We start from the raw sequence: 23,502 nt of genomic DNA, 5'->3' as shown, positions 1-23,502 counted from the left end.
CACACCCACAGCAGCTCCTTCCCACCCCAAAGCCAAGCTCCAAGAGCCACCGGCTGCTCCCAGCACCCATAGAACTTCCTCCTGCCATCTCTTCTGCCCAGAACGCCCTTCCCCGTGCCTTCATCCCGCAACACACACCTAGCCGTCTTGGGAAGAACCCTGGCAGGGCCCTGCGCAGGTGGCAGCAGCCCCTCCCAGTGGCCTGTGAGGGTCTGGGACTGGGTGGTGGTGGATGGACATGCGGAGGAGGAAGGGACCGATGAATGAATGAATGCCCAGACACAGTGAGCCTCCCCGCTTCCCCCTCCAGGAAGAGAAGTGGGCCTCCATGCCATCCCCACAGTCGGGCCAGCTGTTTACTGGAGCCTCACACCTGTGGGCAGAGGGCCAGTGCCTCCCACAGCTACACCAGGCTGCTTGCTCTCCCCAGGGCCAGCGTGGGGTGACTGAAGGGGGCTGCTAAAGAGGGGAGCGTGGAAGGCTCAGGCCCACTGCGGATCAGCGGCAGACCCCCACCCACCCTGACTAGCCTGGCCTGACTCCCTGATGGCCCTGCCAGCCCCAGAGCCCAAGTGGCCCCCAGGGACTCTCTCCTGTCCACAGCCCTTGAGAAAAGCAGTCACTCCCAGAGGCAGAGCAGGTAGGAGGCACAGGGGGCACAGCTGGACACTGAGGCAGCAGGCAGGCACCGGGACCCCCAGAAGACAGAGGCTGGAGCACTGTCCCAAGTCCCCTGGCACACCAGGGAAGGCCCCTTGCCAGCCTGTTGTCAGAGCACCTGCAGGACCCCGGCCCTCGCCGAAGCCAGGGAAACCACAGGCCACCAGCTGGGGCTTTCGCAGAATTCTCATGCACACAGATGGGTGCATCTGAGGCTGCGGGTGTGTGCTCGCACATGTGCACAAACACGTGCACATGGCAGGCCACACAGCTGGAAGGAGCCCATATCGCCCGTGAGGACAGAGGGCTCCCCCTCTCCAGCCTCTACCCCATGAGGGGTGGGTGAGGGGCGGCCAGGAGAGGCTGCCTTCCCTTCCCAGGTCCAGCTGTGAGCAGCCCCTGGCAGGGGGCCTTCCTCACAGGAAGTTCTCAGGATCTGCCTAGGCCACCCGCCCCAGATCTCAGCCACAGCCTGGCCTCCAATGTGACCCCTTCTCAGCCGAGCTGCGTCACCGTCATGGGGCACTGTCACTGGGGTGCCGTCTCGTTCCTCTGACCCTCTTTTTTCTCACTGGTGAGAGGTGGGCACTTCCTGGGGCTCTGGGGTGTCAAGTCCACTAGGGCTACTCTGGTCACTGTGCCTGCAGCCCCCAGCCCCACCCAGTGACGTGTAGGGGAGGAGGGGAGGGGGCAGGGCACCATGGGTCTTGTGTCCCAGGGTGCTAGTACCAGGAGGGCAGGGTGGGAAAGGAAGTCCACTTTCCCTGCCCTGTCCCCCAGGCCTCTATGCAAGGGTTGAAATTTGGGGGGGTTGGGGGGGGGGACAGGCGCTGGAGGCAAAGGACTGGGGCAGGAGGAGCCTGTGTCCACAGCTGTTTTCCACTCTCCTGCGGTGACGGGGGACAGGTTTTGATTCCCACGGGGTGGGTGTGAACCTTGCAGGAAAGAAACAAAGCAGACAGGCTGGAGAAGGCTGCTGGCCTCTGGGGGGCGGGGGTGTGAATGGCTGCGAGGCCCTGAACCCTCCCGCCACTCTCCTGGTCCCCTTCCCGGGGCAAGGTGGCTCCACCTCAGCCTGAGGGCTGGCAGAGGGCGGGCATTCCCCAGTCCTCCGGTGGTGGCCCTGAGCCGGTGACTTTCCGTTCCCTCCCCGCACCCACAGAGATGCTGTGAGGGCTCAGGCCGGCCCCGCCAGAGCTCTGCCCAGCATGGCCGGGCTGCAATGTGGACAGAGGAAGAAGGGAAGGCAGGTTCCACACAGCTTTTTTCCCATTCCCAATCTGCCGGGCTCTTCTCTGGGTGGGGAGCGAGGAGGTGGGGTCTGGAAAAAGCTCAGGGCGGTTTCCACCAGCTCAGCCCGAAGGGGAGCGCTGAGCTCGCTCCCAAGCCCTGGGGTTTCAGCCGGCGGAGCCCACCCCTCGCCGCCGCCTGAGCCCAGGTGCGGTCCCAGCCCCACAAGCGCGCTCCTGCGCACCGGGACCGCCGGTCGCTGACTGACTACCAACTACCGCGGCGCAGGGTGGGAGAGCGCGAACAGCGGGGGTCACGCCCCACCTGGGAGACGCGCCCCAGCCGCGGGCGCGCGGCCTCGAGCCTGGGCCTGCTCCGGCCTCCACGGCCGAGGCCGCTGGGCGGGGCCTGCAGGGGGCGGGGCGAGAACCTGCAGCCCGGCCGGCCGAAGAGGGGACCTTGGACAGGAAGGAGCCACCTCCCGCCTCGGCGGGGAGGAATGTGGGGGGAGCAGGACAGGCTCTGAGGAGTTGTGGGGGTGCAGAAGCGAAGAGCCGCACAGCTGGGGCGGCGGCCCAGACCTCCCCGCACTGCGGAGAGCCAGTCCCCTGTCTGGGGAGTCTGCCACCGCACCTCCTCAGCCAAGCTGCAGCACGGCCCGGCCCAAGGCCCTGCACAGCTGGCCTGGCACGGCCAGAGGCAGGACATGGCCAGAATCAGGCTCGCCAGACTGGACCAGGGAGCGTGGCCGCCAGGACCATGGCTTGAGGACTGGGCAGGGCATGGCTGGGCCCGCGCCAGACTCACTCAGACCCTGTCCCAGTGCCAGGCCCAGTGGGGGCAAACACTTCCTCTCTCTGTTCATAGCCTTATGGGGGAGAGAAGGGCCCCAGGCTGCCCTGCCGGCCTTCAGCCGGCCCGCGTTCTCCTGCGGGCTTCAGGGAAGGCCCAGGACTAGCCTTCCTGAGGTGGCGGTAGGGAGGGCACTGGGAGTATGTAGGCAGTGCCCGCACTGGGACAAGGTGGCCGAGGGCCGGAGGAGATGCCCGCTCAGCGCCAGCCTCGGCAGGCCCCCGGCGTGTGGGCGGCTGGCAGGAAGAGGCCAGGCTGCCTGCCTGACGGCGCTGGGGGCGGGGGTCTCCTCCGGAAGGGGCCGGCCAAGAGCAGCGGGCCTCCCTCGCCCAGAGGTGGCGCAGAGAAAGGGACACATACCTGTCTCAGTTATGCCAGGAATGAGGCTCCCAACGCCAGGACAGGGAGGAGCCTTCCTGGGGGCCGGAGGCTGGGGAAGGGGGCTCGAGCCAGCCAAGCCCGGGAGACCCTGAAGGCTCTGGGGAGAAACTGAGGAAGGCAAGTCCTCGCAGAGCTGAGGACCAAGTGTGCCACCCAGCAGCAAGGGCCCCGTCAGTGCCCAGGCAGGGATGAAGGGGGGTGGGCCTGGGAGGATGTGCCCCCCCTTGGTTGCTTAGGGCCTTGCCAAAGAAGATGTGGGACCTGGTGGTCTTAGGGTGACCTCCAGAGACAGGTGACTGCCCAGTGGGGCTGGGACGCTGTGGGCTCCTGGGAGCAGAACAGAGTCAGAGCTAGAAGGGGAGGGGTCAGCTTATCTGGAGCCCCATCCCCCTCACTGTGGTGAGGTCTGGCGGTCTGAGGTCCTCACCCCGTACAGACCACAGACCAGGAGGTGGCCACTCCTTCCCCCACCCACCTTGGGGGCCATGGACACAGGATTGTTCCTTCCCCAAGCCTGGCCCTAGCTCCAGGGGACCCTGTCCCTCAGGTTTTGGGCACTTACACCCCATCTCACCTCAGGCCTCAGTCCAAGAGCCTGGCCCACCCCCTTGGCTCCCTGGCCCACACCACAGCAGAAGTCTGGGCAGCCCCGCTCAAAGCCTAAGTGTCCGCCAGTGAAGCCCCAGCTCCTCATGCAGGGCCCCACCCCCCTCCCCTGCAAGACCCCAAGCCTCAGCCACGCCTGCTTCCTGTCCCTTCACCTCCATGGACCTCTTTCCCCGAGACTCTCCCCTTGGTGGGCGACCCACTTGTTGCACACTAGCCTGTGGGTCCCAGCACCCCATCCCCAGCTGGAACTCAGGCTGTAGACTGCCCCCTGAGTGACGGCTGCCCAGGGCAGGCAGCACTCAATAGGATAAGTCTTACCCTGTACTGGCTGGGGGGTTCTTCCCTATCCAGCTGCACCCCTTCTCGGCCTGGCATGTCCAGAGCCAAGGCCTGGTGTGGGTAGAGCTTTGTCAAGATAGAGAACTTTGTTCTGCCCAGATGGGCCTCCCGGCTTCTGACCCCACGGAAAGCCTCGGTTATTGAGTCGTGAACCCTGGCGCTGGACCCGCGGCAGTAGAGTTAATGGTTTGCCCTTGATCCCCTTTCTAACCTGACCCCTCTTCTCCAGTCTCTCCTTGCCCCCAACTCATTCCAGAACTGGGTGTCAGCATCCCACAGCCTGCCCCGTCTCCATGCCATCCTCCCTAGACCACAAACTTCCAGAGCAGAGCCAGGGTTTCGAGTCCTTGCCTGGGAAGGGACCAGGGACACATGACCCTGCTGGCTTCTCTGTGTGAGGCTGCAGACTGGGACTCGGGCAGCCCCAGAAGCAGCAGACCACGGTCTGGGCAAGTTGCTGTGGGGCTCCCCACCCCATTTGGGTCCTGCCCCTCCCCCTGCACTGTCCTCCAGAGGATTACACCATTCAGGACCCCACAAAAGCCAAGCCAGACTCACAGCAGTGAGTTAGACAGAAGAGGGGACTTCCACGCGGGCCAACAAGAGGAATAAAGTCTGGTGTTCACCTTCCTGGGACAGGAAGTCTCAGACCCCTCCCACTGCCCTGGGGAGAAAGCATTCTCCCACCCCCCATTCTCCCTTCCCAGGCAGCCCTGAGGGAGCAGACAGGATGTGGGGGCAACAGGCAGTTCCTAGTTCTCACTGCCACATTCCCCAGCCAAGGATCCAGCCCCGATAGGGAGGCTGGAGGGGGATGGAGGGGTTGGGAGCCCTGGTCATGTGACTCCTGCTCACCTCTCAGAGGCAAGCACGGAGGAGGGGTGCTCTTGGGCCACTCAGAACAGACATGTGGGGACAGCAGACAAGAGTTTTTCACCTTGGCTAGCTTTGGCTAGGGAGTCCCACACCCCCTCAAACCCAGAGAAGCCCCCACCTGGCAGAACTGCCCCTTCCCAGAAATGGCAGACCTTGGAACATACTGGGGGGCAGGCACTCCATCCCTTTGCCCCACCTCCAGTAGTTTGCTCAACATCTGGGCCCTGTCTAGACAGATGTTTGGGCTTCTGCAGGAACATAAACAGCTGGTGTTCATTCACCTGGTCCCAGCCTCTCCCCTAGAAAAGGACCCTCCTCCGGGAGGTGCAGAACTGGCGAGGAGGGGAGAGGGAGGGAAGGGGACGAGGAGGAAGCCTGCCCCTTTGCAGGGCTGGGACCTGCTTGGCTCCAGGGCAAAAGATGGGAGTGTTGTGGGAGGTGTGGGTTAAGGAGCACTGCTAATGTCAGAGGCTGGAGCTGACCTTGACATGGCCAGAGACAGCCCGGAAGGCCAGACCACAGGCCCCTGCTCAGGCCACACCCCGGCCTGCGCCCCGGCCCGCCGCCCACACACCTTCCACGCAGTGCTGCACCTCCTCCAGGTTCCGCAGGGTGATGCGCATGAGGCTGGAGTTCAGCATCAGTTCGTTCTTGTGGGCTGGCCACAGGTATGGGGGTGCCGGATTCACAAAGAAGATCCTCGTGTCCCCCGTGGACACCTGGTTGTCACAAATGAGGGGGTCTCCGAAGCCACCAATCACCACCTTGTTGCCGCCATCCAGCAGGCTCTCCTGAGTCACCACGTCTCTGCCCTTCAAGTATCGCCAGACCCGAACCTGGGGGGGAGGGGAGGGATCAGCGGTCTTCCCGCTCGGCAGAGGGGCCCGCGCCCAGGCCTCTTCCTCTCTTCCCCTCAGTCACTCAGGCCTGACATCCAGAGTGGACCCCAACCCTGGGATGAGATACAAGGAGACCTTGGGTCAGCGCCCCAGGAGGAGGGTGCGGCGAAGCGCACACAGGACCGATGCCACTGCCCCTGTGTGTCACACGCGAGAGCGCGAGGCCTGTGAACACACTGTCTTTCCCAGGGAACAGCTCAGCTCCCCCACCCACCAGGTCTGACCGACCCCAGCCACCCCAATCCAGCTTTGTCCGTGCCAGCTGAGGCTGGATCTGGGAAGGGGACTCCCCTGGCCAGGGGTGCCTGCTTCCCAAGCCCTGCTCTCCCCCTCTGGCCCACCCCTGGGCAGAGCCAGGAGCAGCTAGCTGTGGGACTGTGGAGTTTCAGGATGACAGGCCCTGGGCCCGGGACTCTGGGCCAGCTTGGTTCCTTGCAGCCCTGTGGGTGGGCTAGGCCACCCTCCCCCCAGGAGGTGAAAGACCCCTCCTCCGCCGAGCTCCCACAGTGCATGTAGTCAAGGCCGCCCATGAACCACAGAATCAAGTTTGGGCAGCACCGGGCAGCCCCACCCTCCACACTCCTGCTATTGGGGCCCCGAGGGCACCTGCTCTGACAAACCATGCGGGAAGGGGGTGTCCCGAGAGGGCAGATCCATGAGACACTAGCCCTTGCCCTGCAGGAAAGAAACCCCTTTCTTGGGGACTTCTAGAATGGGGATGAAAAACAATGGTGGCCAGTCTACCTGCTCAGTCTTGCTGGTGGCCTTGAGTCTGTGGCATCTGCAGGGACCACCCCCCACCCTCCAGAGACCTGGGTGGAGTCTTAGCCAGCCCTTTCCCCCATCCTGACCCCCCCCCACACACACAGTCTGCTTTCAGCGAGATAACCAGCAGGGGGGAGGCCCAGAGGCTTTCATCGCTCCCCCCAGCCCAGCCACACCCAGGAGTGGCGGGGAGGAAGTTGGGAAAATCCTGCAGGGACTTGGCAAAGTGCCCCTCGGTGGAGGGGACGGGGCCCAGCGGGGGATCCCAGCTGTAGCCTGCACAGGCCAATCTGGAAGAAGCTGCCACCCGCCTCCCCAGCTCCATGATCGGACTTCTGGTCACGAAGATGGTTTCAGGGAGAGGGGGGCAGCCATTGGCTCCCTTGAGCCCTCCCTAGGAATGGACTGTGGTTACAAACCCACCGTACCTACCCCAGGAGGCTCTTACTGAAGGAGACACCCGGCAAGCCCCCTTCCCTGCGGCGGGGGGGGGGGGGGGGGGGGGGCGGGGAGATGCGGTTCTCCCAGAGGCTCAATGGGGCGCCAGCCTGTCCCTGCCCCCCTCACACACTAGAGGCTCAGCAACGGCCCCGCCCACTTCTCTGCTCCAGTCCCCCCACCAGGATGATTAGATGTGCACCCCCACCCCCCCACCCCCGTGACCGTCCCCTCTTGTCCTGTAAAGGCCTCTGGGGAGGAGGTAGCAGCACTGACCACAGGAGGAACCCCCACCTCCACCCCAAGCAGAAATCGTCGCCTCCCCTATTCCTTCTCTCCGGCTGGTGGAGAGGGGTATGGTAGCCATACGCTCTCCCTGGGGACCGCGCAGTTGTCTCCAGTAAGGGAGTGGGCGCGGGTGGAAGGGCGGATGTGATCGGCCCTCGGCCCGGGCGCCGCCAGGTGGGACTGCAGCAGCACGCAGGAACTTTCCCTCCGGCGCCCGCGAGTTTTCCGGGACCCGGCGCCCCACCCCGAGGCTCGGCGGTCGCCAAGGGAGCAGGAGCTGCGAAGCGTCTGGGCTGGTTCCCACGGCCTGGGGCGGGGGTCTCTGGGGGTTGGCCAGCATCGCGAGGGGTGGGCCTCTGAGCTGGGGGGCCGGCATCGCCGGGGAAGAGGCCCCCGGCCCAGGCTTCCAGGAGGGCTCGCGGTGGGGGGAGGGGCTCAGGGTCCCGGGGGTCCCGGCAGGGACCCACCTTGCACGAGTACGTGTGCTGCACCGGGTCCACGTTGAGGATCTCTTCCACGGTGCCCGTGAGCACCACGTTCGCCTCTTCCTCCCGCCGCTCCAGCGCGCGCTCCGGGCACGTCCCGTCGGCGCCGGCCAGGCAGCGCGCCGCCACCTCCAGGAGCAGCAGCAACAGCTGCAGCGAGGCCGAGCCTGACGGCCGCAAGCTGGCCATGGCGCGGGCCGAGAGCAGGGAGGCGGCCAGAGCAAGCGCGCGGGCCGGGCCGCGCCGGGGACGGGACTGGACAGGACGGGACGCAGCTCGGGGAAGGCGGTGGGAGCGCGAGCGGCGCGGGGGCGGGGCGGGGCGGGGGCGGGACCCGGAGCAGCCCCACCCCCTTCGCACTGCCTCCCCCCGCGACACACACACCCGGGCCTGCGTCGCCCCCGGCCCGCCCGGCGCCCCGCGCCCCGCGTCGGCCCCGTGAACAAAGCGCCAGGACAGCGGCGCCGGGCGGAGGCCGGGCCGCGGAAGGGAGGGGGCCGGGCCGGGTGCGGCCAAGGTGGGTGGCGGGACTGGCCAGGGCGCCGCGCAGCCCGCGCGGGGGGGCGGGGCTGCCGAGGGGCGCCCTCTCTGTGCTCTCTCCCACGGACGCCCCTCCCCCGCCCGCGCGAACGTCTCCCGCCCCCCCAGGAAATGCGGCTGAAATCGGGTTAATGCATAATCTACAGGCGACGTGACGGGACTTCCAAGGGGCGCCGGGCTGTGCCGGGGTCGAAGCGGCAGGGGCTCCCTGGCCGCTGGGAGGGGCTGCCGGATTTCAGGCCCCGCCGCCCCTCGAGTGCTGCAGAACTGCGCCCCTCCCCCGGCGTGAAGAACTTGATGGGGGTCCCCTCGCTGGAACTAGGGACGGAAGCTCGGCGGGGCCTGGGACCCCCAGCGAGTACCGGAGTGGAGACAGCCCCAGCAGACCGCGCCCCCCGCTGGCGAGGACCAATGCGGGCCGGGGGCTGCGGCGATTGGTCAGAACGGAGCGCAGACCCGCCCACCCCGCCTGCGTTCCGGCTGCGGCCCCGCGGCGGGGTGGAGGGCTCCCCCTGCCGTCGATCAGCGGCAATCTCGGGTCCGCGGCGGACGAACGGCCACGCCCCCTCGCCAGCTCCCAGAAGCGCCTTCTGCAGCTGCCGGGCTAGGTTAGCGCGGTGAGCTGAAGTCCAGCGGGTCCAAATTAGAGCCTAACGACGGAAGGAGAGGCGGCCCCTCCTGTTCCTCTAGGGCGGGCTCTGCGGCGCGCCCCTCAGCCCAAGCCAGCCTCAGGGCTGAGCTGGAAGCTTTGAAGGGTGAGCGGCAGAAAAGACCGCTCTGAAAGACCCTCCTCACAGAGCCCGGTGGGGGGTTCCGGAATGGAGGGTGGCGTCAAGGGTATGTGTTCACACTCGCTGCTAAGTTGCAGTAGACACAGCGGTGAGGGTGGGGCTCAGGAGATGATGCGAGCACCAGGCGATCCCCCAACACACACCTGCATGTCTACACACATCTGTCATAGGCAAGGCAGACCTACGGCCCAGATGCAGACCCCCACAGACCAGAAAGGGAGGGGGCTCCTGGACCTGCAGCCGAATCCCCCTGAAGAGACTGAAGTCAGAGTCCCCGGGGTCCTGGGCTTTGGCCCAGAGACCTGTACGTTCTGTCACCTCCATCTTGCCCGCGTCCAAGGCTGACTCTGCCTGGCTCGCGTGAGCTCATTTGGGAAATTGATACAGAAGGGAGCACCTGGTGTGGAAGCAGTCGTACCTTGTGCCAAGTCAGGTGCCCCCCCACAAGTTGTTCCACAGGGCCTGGAGGAACCCCCATTCCCTATGCCATCCCATGGGGGAGTATTTGTTCTGAACAGCGGCCATTCAGCAGCTCACACCAATGGTGATGTGTGTGTTTAGGACCCTGTTCCCGCCTCTCCCCAGAACAGTGCAGTCCAGACAGGGCAGGCAGGTGGGTTCTGGGGGGCCAAGAGGCCCCAAGCCCCCCACCCCCCCACCCGGCAGGCACGTCCCAGGCCTCACCCCCCCCCCCCCACCGCTTCCAAGGGCGCTGGTCCCAGCCAGGACCTCTCTTTGTAGCTTTTGGACCCTAAGCAGGCCTTCCGGCCCTTGTGCTGTCTGGGGTGGGGACCCGTGGTGCAGGCGCCCACCAGGGCTCCCACAGGCGTGCCTCTTCGGTAGTTTTCCAAACGTGCGGGACACATGTTCGAATTATCCAGGGAAGATTCACTACTGGTTCTCACCAGGCTGTCTCTTAACTTGGCAAAGCCAACCTGGTGACCCCGGGGCCCCTGGCCCCACTCCCTCCGCCGACCCTCCCCAAGCTCGCAGGGGCGTGCAGATTGAGCGCTGGCCGGCGGGAGGGAGCTGGGGGCAGGGCGAGGGCAAACCGGCAGCCAGTTAGATTGACATCAACTTTTATTGTCGTCAGGGGGTCAGGGAATGGGGGCCCTCAGAATAGCCCTCGGAGCCCCGCCGCTCCCCCGCGCAGGCGCAGTTGCATCTCCACGGTGCAGTTGGCCGTGAGGCCGTACTCCCCCAGCTGGCGCTTGTCCTCCAGGACTTTCCCTTGGAAGTTCAGCCAGAATTGGTCGGCGGGCGTGTTCTCCCTCCGGGACACCTGCCGCTGGAGCTCAGCTACCGTCTGCGTCAGCTGGACCTCGTAGGCGCTGGAGCGGCCCCTCTCGTTCCTCACCAGGATGTTCAGACCGGCGTCGCAGTTCTGCACCACCAACAGGACCGTGCTGCCGGGGCCCAGGCCCTGCCTGACGAGGGGAACCCCATCCTGCAGCACCTTGCTGTCCGGGAGCGTGACCAGGCGCTGCCGGAAGCAGGGCACCCCGGTTTTCTCCGTGATCTGCTGCTTCAGGTCCGCTAGCAGCATGGAGTGCGTCACGGGCACCAGGAACTCCTCGCTCAGCATCTTCACCTTCAGGTTCCAGCCCTGTGGGCATGGCACGGAGCGTCAGCCCCGGGCAAGCGCGTGAGGTCTGGGACTCTGCTCCCTCCTCTGGGTCCTCTCCACCCACCGCGGAGGGACCCCAGGCTCTGGAGACGCACGAGGTTGTTTCCAGAACAGCAGCCGCCACGACCACCACTCTGCCTCCCTTCACCAGCTAAGATGCCCGCCAAGGGGCCTCAGAGTTGGCCACTGGGCAGAACCTGCCTTCCAAGACCCAGACTGAGTCAGGAGCCCTGCCCCCCACCACGCTCAGGGACCTGGGCAGCTCGGGGCAGCTCTGCTTGCCCGGCGCACAGTAGGTGCCCGCCCCCCCCGAGACACTACCAGGGTGGGGGGAGTCCACGGATGCCAACCCACCTGCCCCCCCTGTCACCCCGCCTCACCATGGTTGTAGGCTCTGGCGCCGGGTCCTCTGCCGGGTCCTCCGCGGGAGCTGACGAACGCTGCCTCTGTGCGTGCTTTCGTCTGGTTTGTGTTTTGGCGGCTCAGTCCTTTTATTGAGCCCGGGAGCCCACGTCAGAGGGCGGCGTCTGGGAGCCGACCTCGCCCGCGCGGAATTCACTTCGTTTCAGTTTCTGTTTCCCAAGGCTAGCCCGCGAGCTAGTGGCAGAAACCAAAGTGAAAAATGAAGGGTGGGCTGTGCGCTGGCCACCCCACCCCGACCCTGGGCTAGGCCCAGGGCTACGGGACAGAACCGCCCCCCACCCCCCCCACCCCGCCCCCCCCCCCCGCCAGGAATGTGCGTTCAGAAACCCCCCAAATTTCCAGCACTTCAGATCCTTTGCAAGGCGCCCGAAAGTCCTAAGAACGTGAGGTAAGGTAATGATTGGAAAGTTACACTTTCAATTAATCAACTTGCAAAATTAGTAAACTTGGAAAACAGTGTCACGGCTGAGAAATAACAAAATAGCGACAATCCAAACTGCACAGAGGTAATTCCCATTGGTTTAGGGCGATATTCGTTCAGGTTTTTTAATGAGATGTATCTTTTTATTTTCTACAAAAAAAGAGCTCGCAAATGTTATAGAGAAAGCAAGACAACTACCCACAAGATGGGAGAAAATATTTGTAAATCATATGTCAGCGAAGGGTCTAATATCAATAACATGTAAAGAACTCTTAAAAGTTAACAACTAAAATATGACTCAGAGATTGGACAAAGGAATTGAATAGACGTATCTCCACAGAAAATATGTAAATGGCCAGTAACCACATGAAAAGACACTCAACATCATTGGTCATCAGGAAAATGCAAATCAAAACCATAATGAGATATTGTGTCATACTCACTAGCATGACTATAATAATCATAAAAAAAATCAATAACAGATATTGCGGACGATGTAGAAAAACTGGAACCTGTATGTGCTGCTTGTAAAAGTGTAAAAGTGCATGTCAGTAACATCTTCCTTGTTCACATCTCCCCTCTTTATTCTGGCCGGTACCACTTTGGAAAATAGGTTGTTATGGTTATTGGTATCAATTCCTCAGTGAGTCAGCCCCAAGGACAGGGCAGAGAGTGATCTCTCCAGGTGCCAGCTGCCTAGGAGAAAATATCTCCAAGGCTCCCGAGAAGAACGATAAAACAATATTGCCGCCGGAGTATAGATAACAAAGCTTCCACCAGAAACCATATTTCTTTGTGCTAGATGCTAACAGCTAACTTTGGCTTCTGTAATCTGCTTGCTTGCTTGATCAAGGCCAACCAGGATGTAGTTTCAGGGTCTATAAGCTGCCTCCTCTGGAGGCTCGGGGCTGACTCTCTAGTGGGGAGAATCGGTCGCCAGCCAGCTAATAAAGACTCATAATTAATCGCAATTGGCTCCGTGGGTCTTAGATTTGAATGCGCCACAACATGCTGAAGGGAATGGAAAATGGTGCAGCCACTGTGAGAAACAGTCTAGTCACTCCTCAGAATGCTAAACGGAATCTTGTGTGATCCAGCGATTCCACTCCTACGTAGACCCAAAAGGATCGAAAACAGGTGTTCGAACAAATACTGGCACACACGCGTTCATAGCAGCACTATTCGCAACAAATGGTAGGAACTGTGGAAACCACCAAAGGCACCCACAGACGGATGCATGAACCAAATGTGACCTACCCTCCTCACCTGGAGTATTATGCAGCCATAAAAAGGAATGATGCACTGACACCTACTTCGATGTGAATAAGCCTTGAAAACACTATGTGAGAAAAGCCAGATGCAGAAGGCCACGTATTGTGGAATTCTATTTATGTAGAATACCCACCATGGGCAAATCCACGGAGACCAGAAACAGATTAGCGGTTGCCAGTCACTGTGCAGTTCGACGGTCCCCGTGTGCACACCTGTGAAACCCTCACCGCGCCCCCAAGGGATCTGTTTCACTCCATCTCTCTACTCAGTGCTGACGTCTGGAGGACCAGGCAACGCTTCTGTGCTGCCTGTGAGCCTGGGTAGTACTCGGCCGCCAAGGCCCGGCCGCACGGGGCACTGCCTTGGTCCCCAGAACCCCCACTTCCCGACTGGGCTGCAGGGACCTGCCTCGCACAGGCGTGGGGCTCACACCTTCCACGAGACTGGCTGCCACTCAGACCTGGATCCTTTTCCCCGCCTTTCCATCTGGGAGTCAAGGCTCCCCAGACCATCCTCCTGGATGACATCTGATTGGCTAAAGGCCCTTGGTCACAGCTCAAAGGTCACTCTGAGAAAGTAGCCCAGGACTTGTTACTCTCTGGCCGACCAGGAAATGCGTCCTCGGAGGCCCTGGTTTTGTCAAAGCAAGACCCTCCCTCCCACATTCATTCTTCCTTCTCTGGGTGGCAGGCACCTCCTGGCCTCAGCCACAGCCTCACTGTCCTGGACCCCGCGCCCCCCCCCCCCGCCTTCTCCTTACAGAGCCTCGGCCCCCACCTGGCGGGCCTGCCGCTGCGGCCACAGCCCTGAGACTGCTGTCTCTGCAGAGCAGGGCAGGCATGGGGCAGAGGAGGCTGCTGTCCCCACTGACCAGCAGGCCCAGGGGGCCACTCAAGCAGCCTGGCACCTGGGGGGCTTGGCCCGCAGGGGAGATCGAGGGGCTATAGGTGGGAAGGGTTCCTTTGCTGCAGCAGGGGTAGCCTGGAGGGAGGGAGGAGCTGGCTGTGGCGGCTCTGGACTTAGTCCAAACCACAGCACCTGAGACCGGTGAGGCGAGGGGAAGGGAGGAGCCCACGGCCAGCTGGACGCTGACCCGCAGGGTCCCTGTGCTCGGGCTGCCAGAGGCACGAGGGCCGGCAGGTTCGGCTGCTGGCCTGCCATGGGCTGACCACAGGCAGGACTGCCCATGACACAAAGCTCACGCCCTCTGAGTCTGGATTTCTGCCTGAAGCCCCATGAGGTCTCAAGCCACCCCAAGGAGGAGGGGGAGGGGGAGGCTCAGGTGGGGCGGTGGGGGGAGAGGCGTCCACCACCAGATGGAGGGAGAGGCCACAGTTCCCAGTGCTGAGAAAATTACCCTAAACTTGAAAATTGGACACAAGGAGCTTCCTCCCTGAAAGGTCTCCTGGAGATGCCTTGGCTGACACTCTTGAAGCTACAAGTTAATGTGGTGTAGACGTCTGTCGGACCCGACGTGCCAGAGGGTGATGCCCCTGGGGAAACATGGTCAGCAGCAGCATGCAGAGCGTGGTGGAAGGGACGACCTGCATCCTCGGCTCTGATGAGAGCCGGGCAGGGAAGAGGCACCCTGGGCCGGAGGAGAGGAACCCAGGTGTGGGGGAGCCGTCCAGGTTGGGCACTGGACAGGGATGTGTGATGATGCCTGGGCAGCATCGGAGCCACCTGAGGCGCCCGGCACATCCAGCCTATAAGGCATGGCCAGTCAGTGGCCGGTGCCTCTCTGGCACGTGTGGCTGCGAGATGTCAGAGGACCGGTGTGACCACAGAAACACCGCCCCCGCGCCCCACGGCTCGTCCTTCCAATCTGGCTGGCCTGTGACCTGTTTTGGCCAATGAAATGTGGCAAAGGGTTCACTGTGCATGTCCCAGACCCCAGGCCTCGAGAGACCCTCAGGGTCCACTTCGCCCTCCTGGTGTGTTGGCTGAGCCATGTCAGGAGGCCGGTCCGGCTCAGGCAAGATGGGGGCCGCGTGGCAGAGAGCCACGTGGCCCAGTGACGCAGCCCCCTGTGTCCGCGCACACTGCCGCTTCCGTCCTTCAGCCCTGCTCGCCCTCGGTGGGCCCCAGAGAAGCCACCCGCACCAGCCACACCCGCCAACTGTGGGAAAGGGTTAGAGGGTGGCGTTAAGCCACAAAGATAGCTGGGATTTGATCCGGTTGTGATTTGGTCAAGTGAGGATGATGAGGAAAGAGGGCAGCAGACACCGCGGCCGGCCAGGTGACGGGGAGTGACGTCAGGGAAAGAGGAAGCAGGAGCCTGGGCCTCATCGGAGGAGGCAGATCTCAGAGGGGTGGAGGGGAGGACCGGGGCTGAGCAGCAAGGCTAGGATGTGGTCAGAGCGTGAGCCTGGTCAGGCCGCAGGAAATGCAGTTACGAGAAGAGACCACCGCCAGGGAGCAGTGCCGAGGGGGAAGTGGCAGGACCGCCAAGGGAGAGGAAGGCCAGCCTCCTGAGGAGTTGGGCGTGTGGGCAGGGAAAGGGACGAGGACCAGGAGCAAAGCCTTCAGGAAACGAGCGGGGGCCCCAGGGCAAGGTGTGACAATACGCGATTCAGAGCTGTGGTGTTTCGGGGAAGCAGAGACGGGTGTGTAAGTGCCCAGGAGGGGGACGAGGAAGCTCGCCTCTCCCCAGGAGCAGCAGTCCACAGAGTGGAGAGAAAAGAAGACCAGCCCAGCACCGGGGGAGGGGCGTCCCGGCAGACTGGGGTGGGGAGCAGGTCCTGTCACCGCCCAGAAGTTGGGGGACATGACTTGCTAAATGGAGAGAGGTGTCGACACTTAGGGTTTGGAGAAAGATGCTGGGAACGTCCAGCCAGGTCACAGGAGATGCTGTCACTCATCAGGTGTCGGGAGTGGCTCTTGCTGCCCCGTCTCTGGCGACTGAGCAAAGGGGTGCCGGTCCACCCTGTGGGGGTGGAAGATGCCCACTGGCCGTGGGGGTGGGGTGGGGCCAGCATCACTGTTTCAGCCAGGGGCAGAGGCATCTGCTCCCCCGTCTCTATCCTGCGTGCTGGATTCTGCCTGTCAGTCTCGGATTCTAGCCAGCACCAGTGATGGACTCGGCGCCCCCGCCCCTGTCCAGGACCCTGCCTATGACTGGCCATGCGACGGCTCTGGTCCCAGCTGCCCAAGTCGGGCTGCTGCCCCCAGCAGCAGAGGGGGGAATAGGTTCTGGGGGGAGAGTCTGGGCGGTCTCACGTTCAGAGTTCCCGGGCCAGAGATACTGAAGGGCAGCATGGAAACCCAGCAGCCGCCCCCAAGCCAGAGGCAGGACGGGGGTGTGCGCACACAGCACTTGGCAGGCCCTCCAGGGACAGTGGCTGAATGCTGTCACTTGGAATACCGTCATGGTGGCCGGGTGTGATAAGATCCCCCCAAGGCTGGAGCTCCATGTCTGGCTGGAAGATACCTCTGGCAGTCCCCACAGACTTTCCCAACTCAGCCCCGCCCCCACCCCATGGGCAACAGTGGGCCCTGGAGATGCCCCGTGCTCACCAGCCATCTGGGGCCTGGCCCGCTCAGGCCTGGTGGACAGCAACTGGCCTCTGAGGGCTCTCAGAAGGCCCCTCGTTAGATGGAAAAGCCCGGCTCACAGCCTCTGTAAATGCTGGAGGAAGAGACCATTCAAGACAGGGAGGGAGGGTGGCGGGAGGGAGAGGCCGGTCCGCCTGGCCCCGTCCCTGCCATTCCTGTTACCACTGCGGTGTCGCAAACCCAAAATGTCACAGCAAAAACCCCCCCTGCTCTGCTGGTGGAGGGCTGGAGCAGAGCAGGGGCAGCTGGGCAGGTGTGACGTGGGTGGCTCAGCGGCTGCAGGCTGGGGTCGCCTGGGGGTGTCTCGCTTGCGTGTCCGGCAGCTGAGACCTCCATCGGGGTGCTGGCTGCGCCACTTACACAGGCCTCTCCGCGGGCACAGGCCACTCGCCCAGGCCATGGCTCCTGGTTCCTGAGAGTGGGTACCCGCGAGGGCAAGGCAGACTCCTGGAGCCTGTGACGATCCAGCCCGGAAGCCGAATCTCATCACCGGCCCCGTCTCTGCTGGTCAGCATTGTCACAGTCTCATCAAGGACACTCCACAAGGCATGTGGCGTGACAGACACTGCTGTGTCCCTCTGGAAAAGGCAGTCTGCCACCCCAGCGTCTCAGAACCATTTCTCCACTGCAGCCCGGAACATTCCTACTCAGAGCAAGGGAGCCCCATGGGCCTCAACACAGGTCAAGCCCAGATGTGAAGGACAGGGAGGGGACAGTTGGAGGGATGAGGACACAGAGAAACACGGCCATGCATACAGTGGGGGTGCAGCCCTGTGGGAGACACTGGGGGCTAGGCGACGTCCCTGGCAAGCGCGCCTTCCTGTGGCCGAGAGGGCTCCTGGCTGTGGCTGCAGCTGGGGGCCTGAGACACCAGTGCTTGGACACCCCGGGCGGGGCACCCCTCCCCTCTGCTCGGTCCCCTCCCGCAGCGTCTTGGGGGCAGTGACAGCTGACATGCACCCAGCTCCACCTGCGTCCTGAGTGGGGTCTCGCTCATCTTCCCAGCAACCTAGAGAGAGATAAAAAGACGCCAGGCACGGGAGAGGACGCGGCCGCACCTGGCAGCTGCCGAGGGAAAGAACCATCGGGAAGGCGGCCCCTCGGGCCTGTGCTTCCGGCCTGAAGCCCCTGCCTTTCCGTCCCTACGGGAGGCCGGAGCCCGCAGAGCGCCCTGCCAACCGGATCCCAGAGCCTCGCAAGGGTCGGGTCCGCAGTGTCCGCGCGGCACTCCCAGCGGGATGGAGACCCCGGTGGCCGCTCTGGGCGCTCGCGGGCCGCGGCGGGGTCGGGGCAGGGGCTCCACCGCCCGGTGACCGCCTCCCCGACAGCAGGACTGGTTCGAGCCGCCTAACGGCGGACCGATCGGCACAGCCAGGGCTTTCTGGGCAGTCAGGGTCCCCTCGTGGATCCTGCCCAGCTCCTCTGTGGCGGGAGGCGGGAGTGGGCGGCCTCACGCTCGGCCTGCAGGCGCTCAGCCCTGTGTGGGGCGCGAGGGCGGCGGGGAGGACCTGAGCCGCCGTCTGCCGGGCGCGGGGCGGGGGAGGGGGTCGGTTTAGGGTCAGCGGACAGACGGGCTTCCGGAAGGTGGGACGCGGAACTTCGCGCGGCACTGCAGTGCGGCCGGACTGTGACCCTGGGAACCGGTGTTGGGGCCAGCTGTGGACACCACCGCTGGCAGACCCCTCCGCCCCCAGAAGCCGAGGTGACCTGTCGGAGAGGCCCGTCGGCTCTCTCCCTCGGTCAGAAAAGCCCCCAAGCTCTCCAGGCCCTCCCCAGATCAGAAGCCCCCAGGCCCGCGCGCCCCTGCGGCCCTTTGGGTCCCAGGGGGGCTGCGCCCTCCCCCGGGCCTCGCAGGGCTGCGTCTTCCCCGAAGACGCCACCGCGCGCGCTTAAGACCCGGACCACCAGGGCGGAAGGCGGGGTTCCTCTCTCCCACTTCCGTCTGTCTGTCTCCACCGCGGAGGGACTCTTTTCTTTGTTTGCGGTCCCCTCCCGCCAGGGTTAGAAGCCCCGGGAGGGCTTCCCCGGCCCGGGCCGGCTCCATGGCCCGCAGCGAAATTCAAGATGGAAACATCGAGCGCGAAATAAGCAGAGCCCGGCCTCCCACGGCGGCGCTTTAAAATAAACGAAACCCTAACAGATGTCCGTCGCGTTCTGTGAGCCCTACTTCGCTGGCGCGGCTCGTGTAGAAGAGTGTGATATCGCCAACCTCGTGCGGTCCCCGCATCTGGCTTGTGTCGTCACCCGCATTCACCCGGAGACATCGCTTCCGGTTATCTGGCGACATCGCCGGCCTGACTAGTGACATCCTTACACTGCACGACGTCACCCTGCCTGACCGGTGACGTCACTACCTGCCCTGCAGCATCCCCTCACTGGACCTGCGCCGTCATTTCATCGTGGTGTGACGCCACCCTGCTTCGTGACCTGGCCAGCCGACTCCTCTCCCGCCCAGTGTCTGGCGGTCCACGTCCACTGTGTCACGGCTCTTGCGCAGGTGCTGCAAGCGGCGCGGGTCCCTGGAGGCTGGGCACGCGGCAGGTCCGGTTCGGCAGCTGGGCAGCGGCCCTGGGCGCGGGCAGGGACCGCGCACGGCGGAGGAGGCAGGAGGCGTGTGGGCCGAGGCTCGCCCACCTCGGGGGCGCCTGACTCGGTGCCCCTCGCGGATTTTCCTTTCAGATTTCCCGCGCCGCCCACGGACGATTCTGCGCGCCAACCTGCCGCGGGCCGGCTCGGCCCGCAGGTGAACCCCGCGATTCCGCCCAGCCCCGGGGTTCCGCGGCCGGGGCAGCCTGGCGCGCCGCTCGCGCGGCGATTTTCCCGCCCGGTTCCGGAGGTGCGCGGGCGGGTGCCGCGGCCCCCCTTTGTGGCCGGCGGGCTGGTGGGCCGCGAGCCGACGCGTGACTGACGGTTGCCGGGGCGGGGGCGGGGCGGGGGCGGGGCGCGGGGAGGGGCGCGGCCGCTCATTGGCTGGCGCGAGTGTGGGAAAGACCGCGGGGCCGGGTTCACACAGCCCGCGCGCCTCTCCCTTCGCAGCCGCGCGGCGGGCTGCGCGCCGGCCCGGGAGCCTGGCCGCGCCGGAGAGGGACGCGCGGCGCCGGCAGGCACGGGGGCGCACCATGCCTGCAGACACCCCGGGGAAGCCGAGAGCCTCGCCGCTGGCAGGAGCGCCGGCCAGCGCCAGCAGAGCCCCAAATAAGCCCCGGAGCGCGGCCGAGCATCGAAAGGTGGGACCTGACGGGGCGTGGGTGGCACGCATGGGTCGGGGACGGGCGGACGCGGGACTCAGCCGAAGCCCGACCCGCAGTCCTCCAAGCCGGTCATGGAGAAGCGGCGCCGAGCGCGCATCAACGAGAGTCTGGCGCAGCTCAAGACCCTCATCCTGGACGCCCTCAGGAAAGATGTAAGTCGGGGGCGGGCGTGGGGGATGGTGACGTCGCGCGGCCGAGGCGCGGAGCCCGCAGTCTGGGACACTCCGGGGCTGCAAGCCGCCCACACCGGCCCTGCCCCCAGAGCTCCCGCCACTCGAAGCTGGAGAAGGCGGACATCCTGGAGATGACTGTGAGGCACCTGCAGAGCTTGCAGCGCGTGCAGGTGACAGGTGAGGCGCGGGCGGCAGCGGCGAGAGGGCAGGGAGGAGGGGCGAGGGGCCCCGCCGCGGGCACCGACCCCCCGCCGCCTGCTGCCCCTGCAGCCGCGCTCGGCGCCGACCCCGCGGTCCTGGGCAAGTACCGCAGCGGCTTCAACGAGTGTCTGGCGGAGGTGAACCGCTTCCTGGCCGACTGCGAGGGCGTCCCGGCCGACGTGCGCTCGCGCCTGCTCGGCCACCTGGCGGCCTGCCTGGGCCAGCTGGGGCCCTCGCGCCGCCCGGGGCCCCCGCCCCCCTCCGCGGAGGTTCCGGCGCCGGAGGTCTACGCGGGCCACCAGACGCCGCCGGCGTTCGACGGCCCCTTCCCCCCGCTGCGCCCCGGAGCCGCCTTCGCGCTGCCGCTGCCGCCGAGCCTGGCGGGCGCGTCCCCAGCCGCCCCCGGCGTGGGGCCGCAGGGCCGGGGCGCGCCCTGGAGGCCGTGGCTGCGGTGAGGTCGCGGCCCCGGGATGTGGCCGGGGGCAGCAGGACTCTAGGGCCGCTGCCTTTGTCGAGACTGGACGGGAAATATTTATCTCCAGAAGCCGCGTCGAGACTTTTGTGCTCGTATTTGTCTTTTTTTGTGAAGTCCAGTCGGGTACCACCGGCGGCTGCGGCCCCGGGGGCGGGGAGTGGCGGGGACAGGTTCCCCTGGTCCCTTCCCGAGCCCCGGTCCTTCCCCAGGCCCGACCCCGCGCCGGGCCCCTCGGCTCCCACGCGGCCTGGCAGGGGGGTGCCGGGCCCCTCAGGAGGTTCAGGCAGGAAGGTGACAGTTACATTTTCCAGAGTGCATCCTAGTGTGGGGAATCGCTCACTCACGCAGCCTCACTGGGCAAGTTTTCTAAGGCACTCTTCCCCTCTTCCACTCCTGGGGACCGTGGGAGGTGCGGACGTGTAGTCACAGTATTGTCTCGGCGCCGAGCGGTGCTGAGGGGCCACCGTGCCGTGAAGCTTCAGTTCTGGCCTGGTCTACCTCCTGCTTTGTTCCCGCCGTTGCGCCTGTGCCGCGCCCCCCTCTCGGCTCCCCCTGCCCGCAGGAGAGGGCACCAGTGCCCCCCGGGCAGGGAACTGGGGCAGGGCTGGCACAGGGCACTTAGTGCGGTGGTGGCGGGGGGCGTCCTCACGCCAGGTCCGTTCCCGCTGTGTACTGGCTTTGCCCTGGGAGGGGAGAGCCCCCTAGTGGGGAAAGGTGGGCGACGCACCTGCCCCGGCTTCTGCCCTGAGCACTTGCTGCGTTAGCCTGCAACACCGCTCAGCGATGCCAGGCAGCATTGCTCGTTGGCCCTGGAGTCTCTGTTCTCCCGCCCCAGCCTCACTGCATCTGAGTCCAGACGGTGGCCTGCTGCTCACTTGGCCAAGGCCCGTCTCGGAGAAGCAGGGTGAGTCACTCCCAGAGGGTGGTCTGCGTCTCCTCCAGCGGCTTCCACGTCTGCGCCATGGGCAGGGCTCGCCTGGGCCCTCCTAGACAAGTCCCCACCAAGCCAGACGCTCCCTGCTCCTTTGCTGCCTTGCGTCGAGGGCCTGGGTCAGTGTCCTGGATGGTGGCAGCTGTGTGGGCCAGGTGCTGCGCCCCAGGACATCAGCACAGTCAGCCAGCTGAGAGGCAGGAGCTGTTCAGCAGGCCTGGGACCTGGGACCGCCCCCTCAGCAAGACAGATGCCGAGGTCTGTGCTGGGGGCTGGAAGCTCGGTGCGGGGATGCGGATGCGAGTGGGGCTGGGCCCCAGCCCAGGCTGCTCCTTCTGCGGGGGCAGGGGCGGCGCCCTTGCCTCCAGCTGCACAAGGAAGCACAGCGCTCTCCACACCTGGCCTGCTCACCTGGCTGGCCAGGGGAGAGCTGAAGCAGACCCCCACCAGTGCTTTTCTCTAGATCCAGTGAGCTGTGGCCAAAACACGGGGTGCCCCCCTCACACTGGGGTGTCATCCTTCCCACCCTCCCCAGTCTTTCCCCGACTTCCTGCTCTCTCCCCCTCACCCCACCCCCGCCACTTGATTCTCCAGCTTTTGTCTTGCAGACACTTCCTGTTGAGTAATGGATGAAGCACCTTCTCCTGCCCAGGATGGGGGAGAGTCAGGACTTCCTCCTGGGGTGGGGCAGGAGCTGCTGGTCATGCCAGGCAGACCTGGCTTGTTATCTTTGGCCTTTTTCCAGCCTGGTTCCTGCCAGGACTTAGGTCGATAAATGTTTGCTGAATTCAGGGGTAGTTGGCTGACCTGCCTGCCTCCTGGGTGTTAGATCCTGCCTGTCTGGGTCCATCTGTCTCTCGTGAGGCCAGGGCTTGGGGACCTGACAATGACAGTGAATCACAGGTGTTTGAAATCTGGAGAAAGAATTAGTCTTCATGGTGGCAGAAGTTGGCCCGGCCAGGCCCTCAAAACACTGTCCAGTGGCTTGGAAGTTCAGGGTAGGGAAGGGGTGGCGGCCGCTTGGAGCCCTGGACCAGGCGAGGTGAGCCCTTGAGTCCCCACTGCAGCTCCCGTGGGATCCTGATTCTCTGCAGGCTCCCGCAGCCCCCTCCCTTCGCCGGCTCACCCGGGCTCCCCTCAGCTGTGCCTGACTGCTCTGCCTCTGGTCCCGGAGCCTTGGGGGCTGTCTGCCTTTAGGGATGCAGTCTCAGGCAAGGAACAGGCCCCAGGGCCCCTCCCCGGAGGCCACAGCGCTGGCTGCCTGCATAACCAACAGGTCCTGCGGAAGTGCTCATGCTGCTGGTGGCCTGCCCTGTCTGTCTGTCTGTCCGACATCATTTACTTTGGGGGAGACCAGCTATGCTCTGCTTGGAGGAGCCGATAAGAGTGTGGCCGAGCCAGCCCGCCTGCCGTGTGCAGCCTTCAGATGAGGGTGGCACCTGAGGGACCCCGAGCCGGGACCACTCGGCCGAGCAGCCCCTGGCCTCCTGTCCTGCAGAGACTGTGAGATGATAAATGTTAGTTGTTTTAAGCTGCTTAATTTCTGGTTCATTTGTTTTATGGCAGTGAATAACAATAAATTTTGTGTAAAATTTAAGATAAATACAAATAACAGTAGAAATAAACCACTGAGGAGCCCACGGTCACCCAGGGGTCACACCACTCGTCCTCCTGACGATTGTGGAAGAGGTCGGGTGGGGGTGAGGACAGGAACTGGGGCGGGCGCAGACCCAGGACAGTGCTGCCGCTGTGCTGACCAGCCGAGTGGCTTGTCCGCCTTTGATTGGAAGCAGCATCCCAGTGAGCTCCGATGGGATGAGCCCCTGCCATGCCGGCACTGACCAGCCGCAGCCTAGGCCCACCCTTTGGCACTGGGCAGGGCTGGGGGTCACTTCTGTGGCAGTAACTAGTGGGGTACCTGGGTCGGAGTAGGAGATTGAGGGTTCGTAGGCCCCAGACTTCACACGAGGACAGGTATGGGAGCTGCTCCGTGCCGACACCCCCACTGCCCACCACCCTG

General features: G+C 64.5%; 3 protein-coding genes across 9 annotated transcripts in view; 1 reads left to right on the top strand and 2 right to left on the bottom strand.

Annotated features, from left to right (window-relative positions):
- The window catches only part of AGRN (agrin), a 31,708-nt gene extending 23,618 nt beyond the window's left edge, over positions 1 to 8,090 (bottom strand). For all 7 annotated transcript variants that reach the window (XM_016144524.2, XM_016144527.2, XM_016144528.2 and 4 more), the window contains exons 1-2: positions 7,805 to 8,090; positions 5,522 to 5,783 (exon numbers count right to left, since the gene is read on the bottom strand). In XM_016144524.2, the coding sequence (XP_016000010.2) occupies positions 5,522 to 5,783; positions 7,805 to 8,011 (469 nt within the window). In that variant the 5' untranslated portion in view covers positions 8,012 to 8,090. The remainder of the gene's footprint in view (positions 1 to 5,521; positions 5,784 to 7,804) is intronic.
- A 2,125-nt stretch (positions 8,091 to 10,215) lies between these two features.
- Positions 10,216 to 11,315, bottom strand: ISG15 (ISG15 ubiquitin like modifier). Its single transcript, XM_016144371.2, has 2 exons — positions 11,161 to 11,315; positions 10,216 to 10,759 (listed from the first exon to the last, which is right to left on the bottom strand). Exons 1-2 carry the CDS (start codon positions 11,161 to 11,163, stop codon positions 10,268 to 10,270), a joined length of 495 nt encoding a protein of 164 aa, XP_015999857.2. The 5' UTR covers positions 11,164 to 11,315; the 3' UTR covers positions 10,216 to 10,267.
- An 8,168-nt stretch (positions 11,316 to 19,483) lies between these two features.
- HES4 (hes family bHLH transcription factor 4) lies at positions 19,484 to 23,022 on the top strand. Its single transcript, XM_016144538.2, has 4 exons — positions 19,484 to 19,678; positions 19,759 to 19,854; positions 19,965 to 20,052; positions 20,146 to 23,022. Exons 1-4 carry the CDS (start codon positions 19,571 to 19,573, stop codon positions 20,529 to 20,531), a joined length of 678 nt encoding a protein of 225 aa, XP_016000024.2. The 5' UTR covers positions 19,484 to 19,570; the 3' UTR covers positions 20,532 to 23,022.
- Positions 23,023 to 23,502: the final 480 nt, after the last annotated feature.

Source organism: Rousettus aegyptiacus, unplaced genomic scaffold, assembly GCF_014176215.1.
Source record: "Rousettus aegyptiacus isolate mRouAeg1 unplaced genomic scaffold, mRouAeg1.p scaffold_m13_p_1, whole genome shotgun sequence".
NCBI lineage: Eukaryota > Metazoa > Chordata > Mammalia > Chiroptera > Pteropodidae > Rousettus > Rousettus aegyptiacus.
Note: the sequence above shows the minus strand (reverse complement) of the source record. Positions and strands in the feature narration are given on the sequence as shown.

What these genes read in the sequence shown, in the direction of transcription:
- HES4 (XM_016144538.2), top strand. Translation starts at nt 19,571, where the DNA reads ATGCCTGCAGACACCCCGGGGAAGCCGAGAGCCTCGCCGCTGGCAGGA. An exon ending in TGGACGCCCTCAGGAAAGAT is followed by an intron (nt 19,855 to 19,964) that starts GTAAGTCGGGGG and finishes CCCTGCCCCCAG; the next exon opens with AGCTCCCGCCACTCGAAGCT. An exon ending in GCAGCGCGTGCAGGTGACAG is followed by an intron (nt 20,053 to 20,145) that starts GTGAGGCGCGGG and finishes CTGCCCCTGCAG; the next exon opens with CCGCGCTCGGCGCCGACCCC.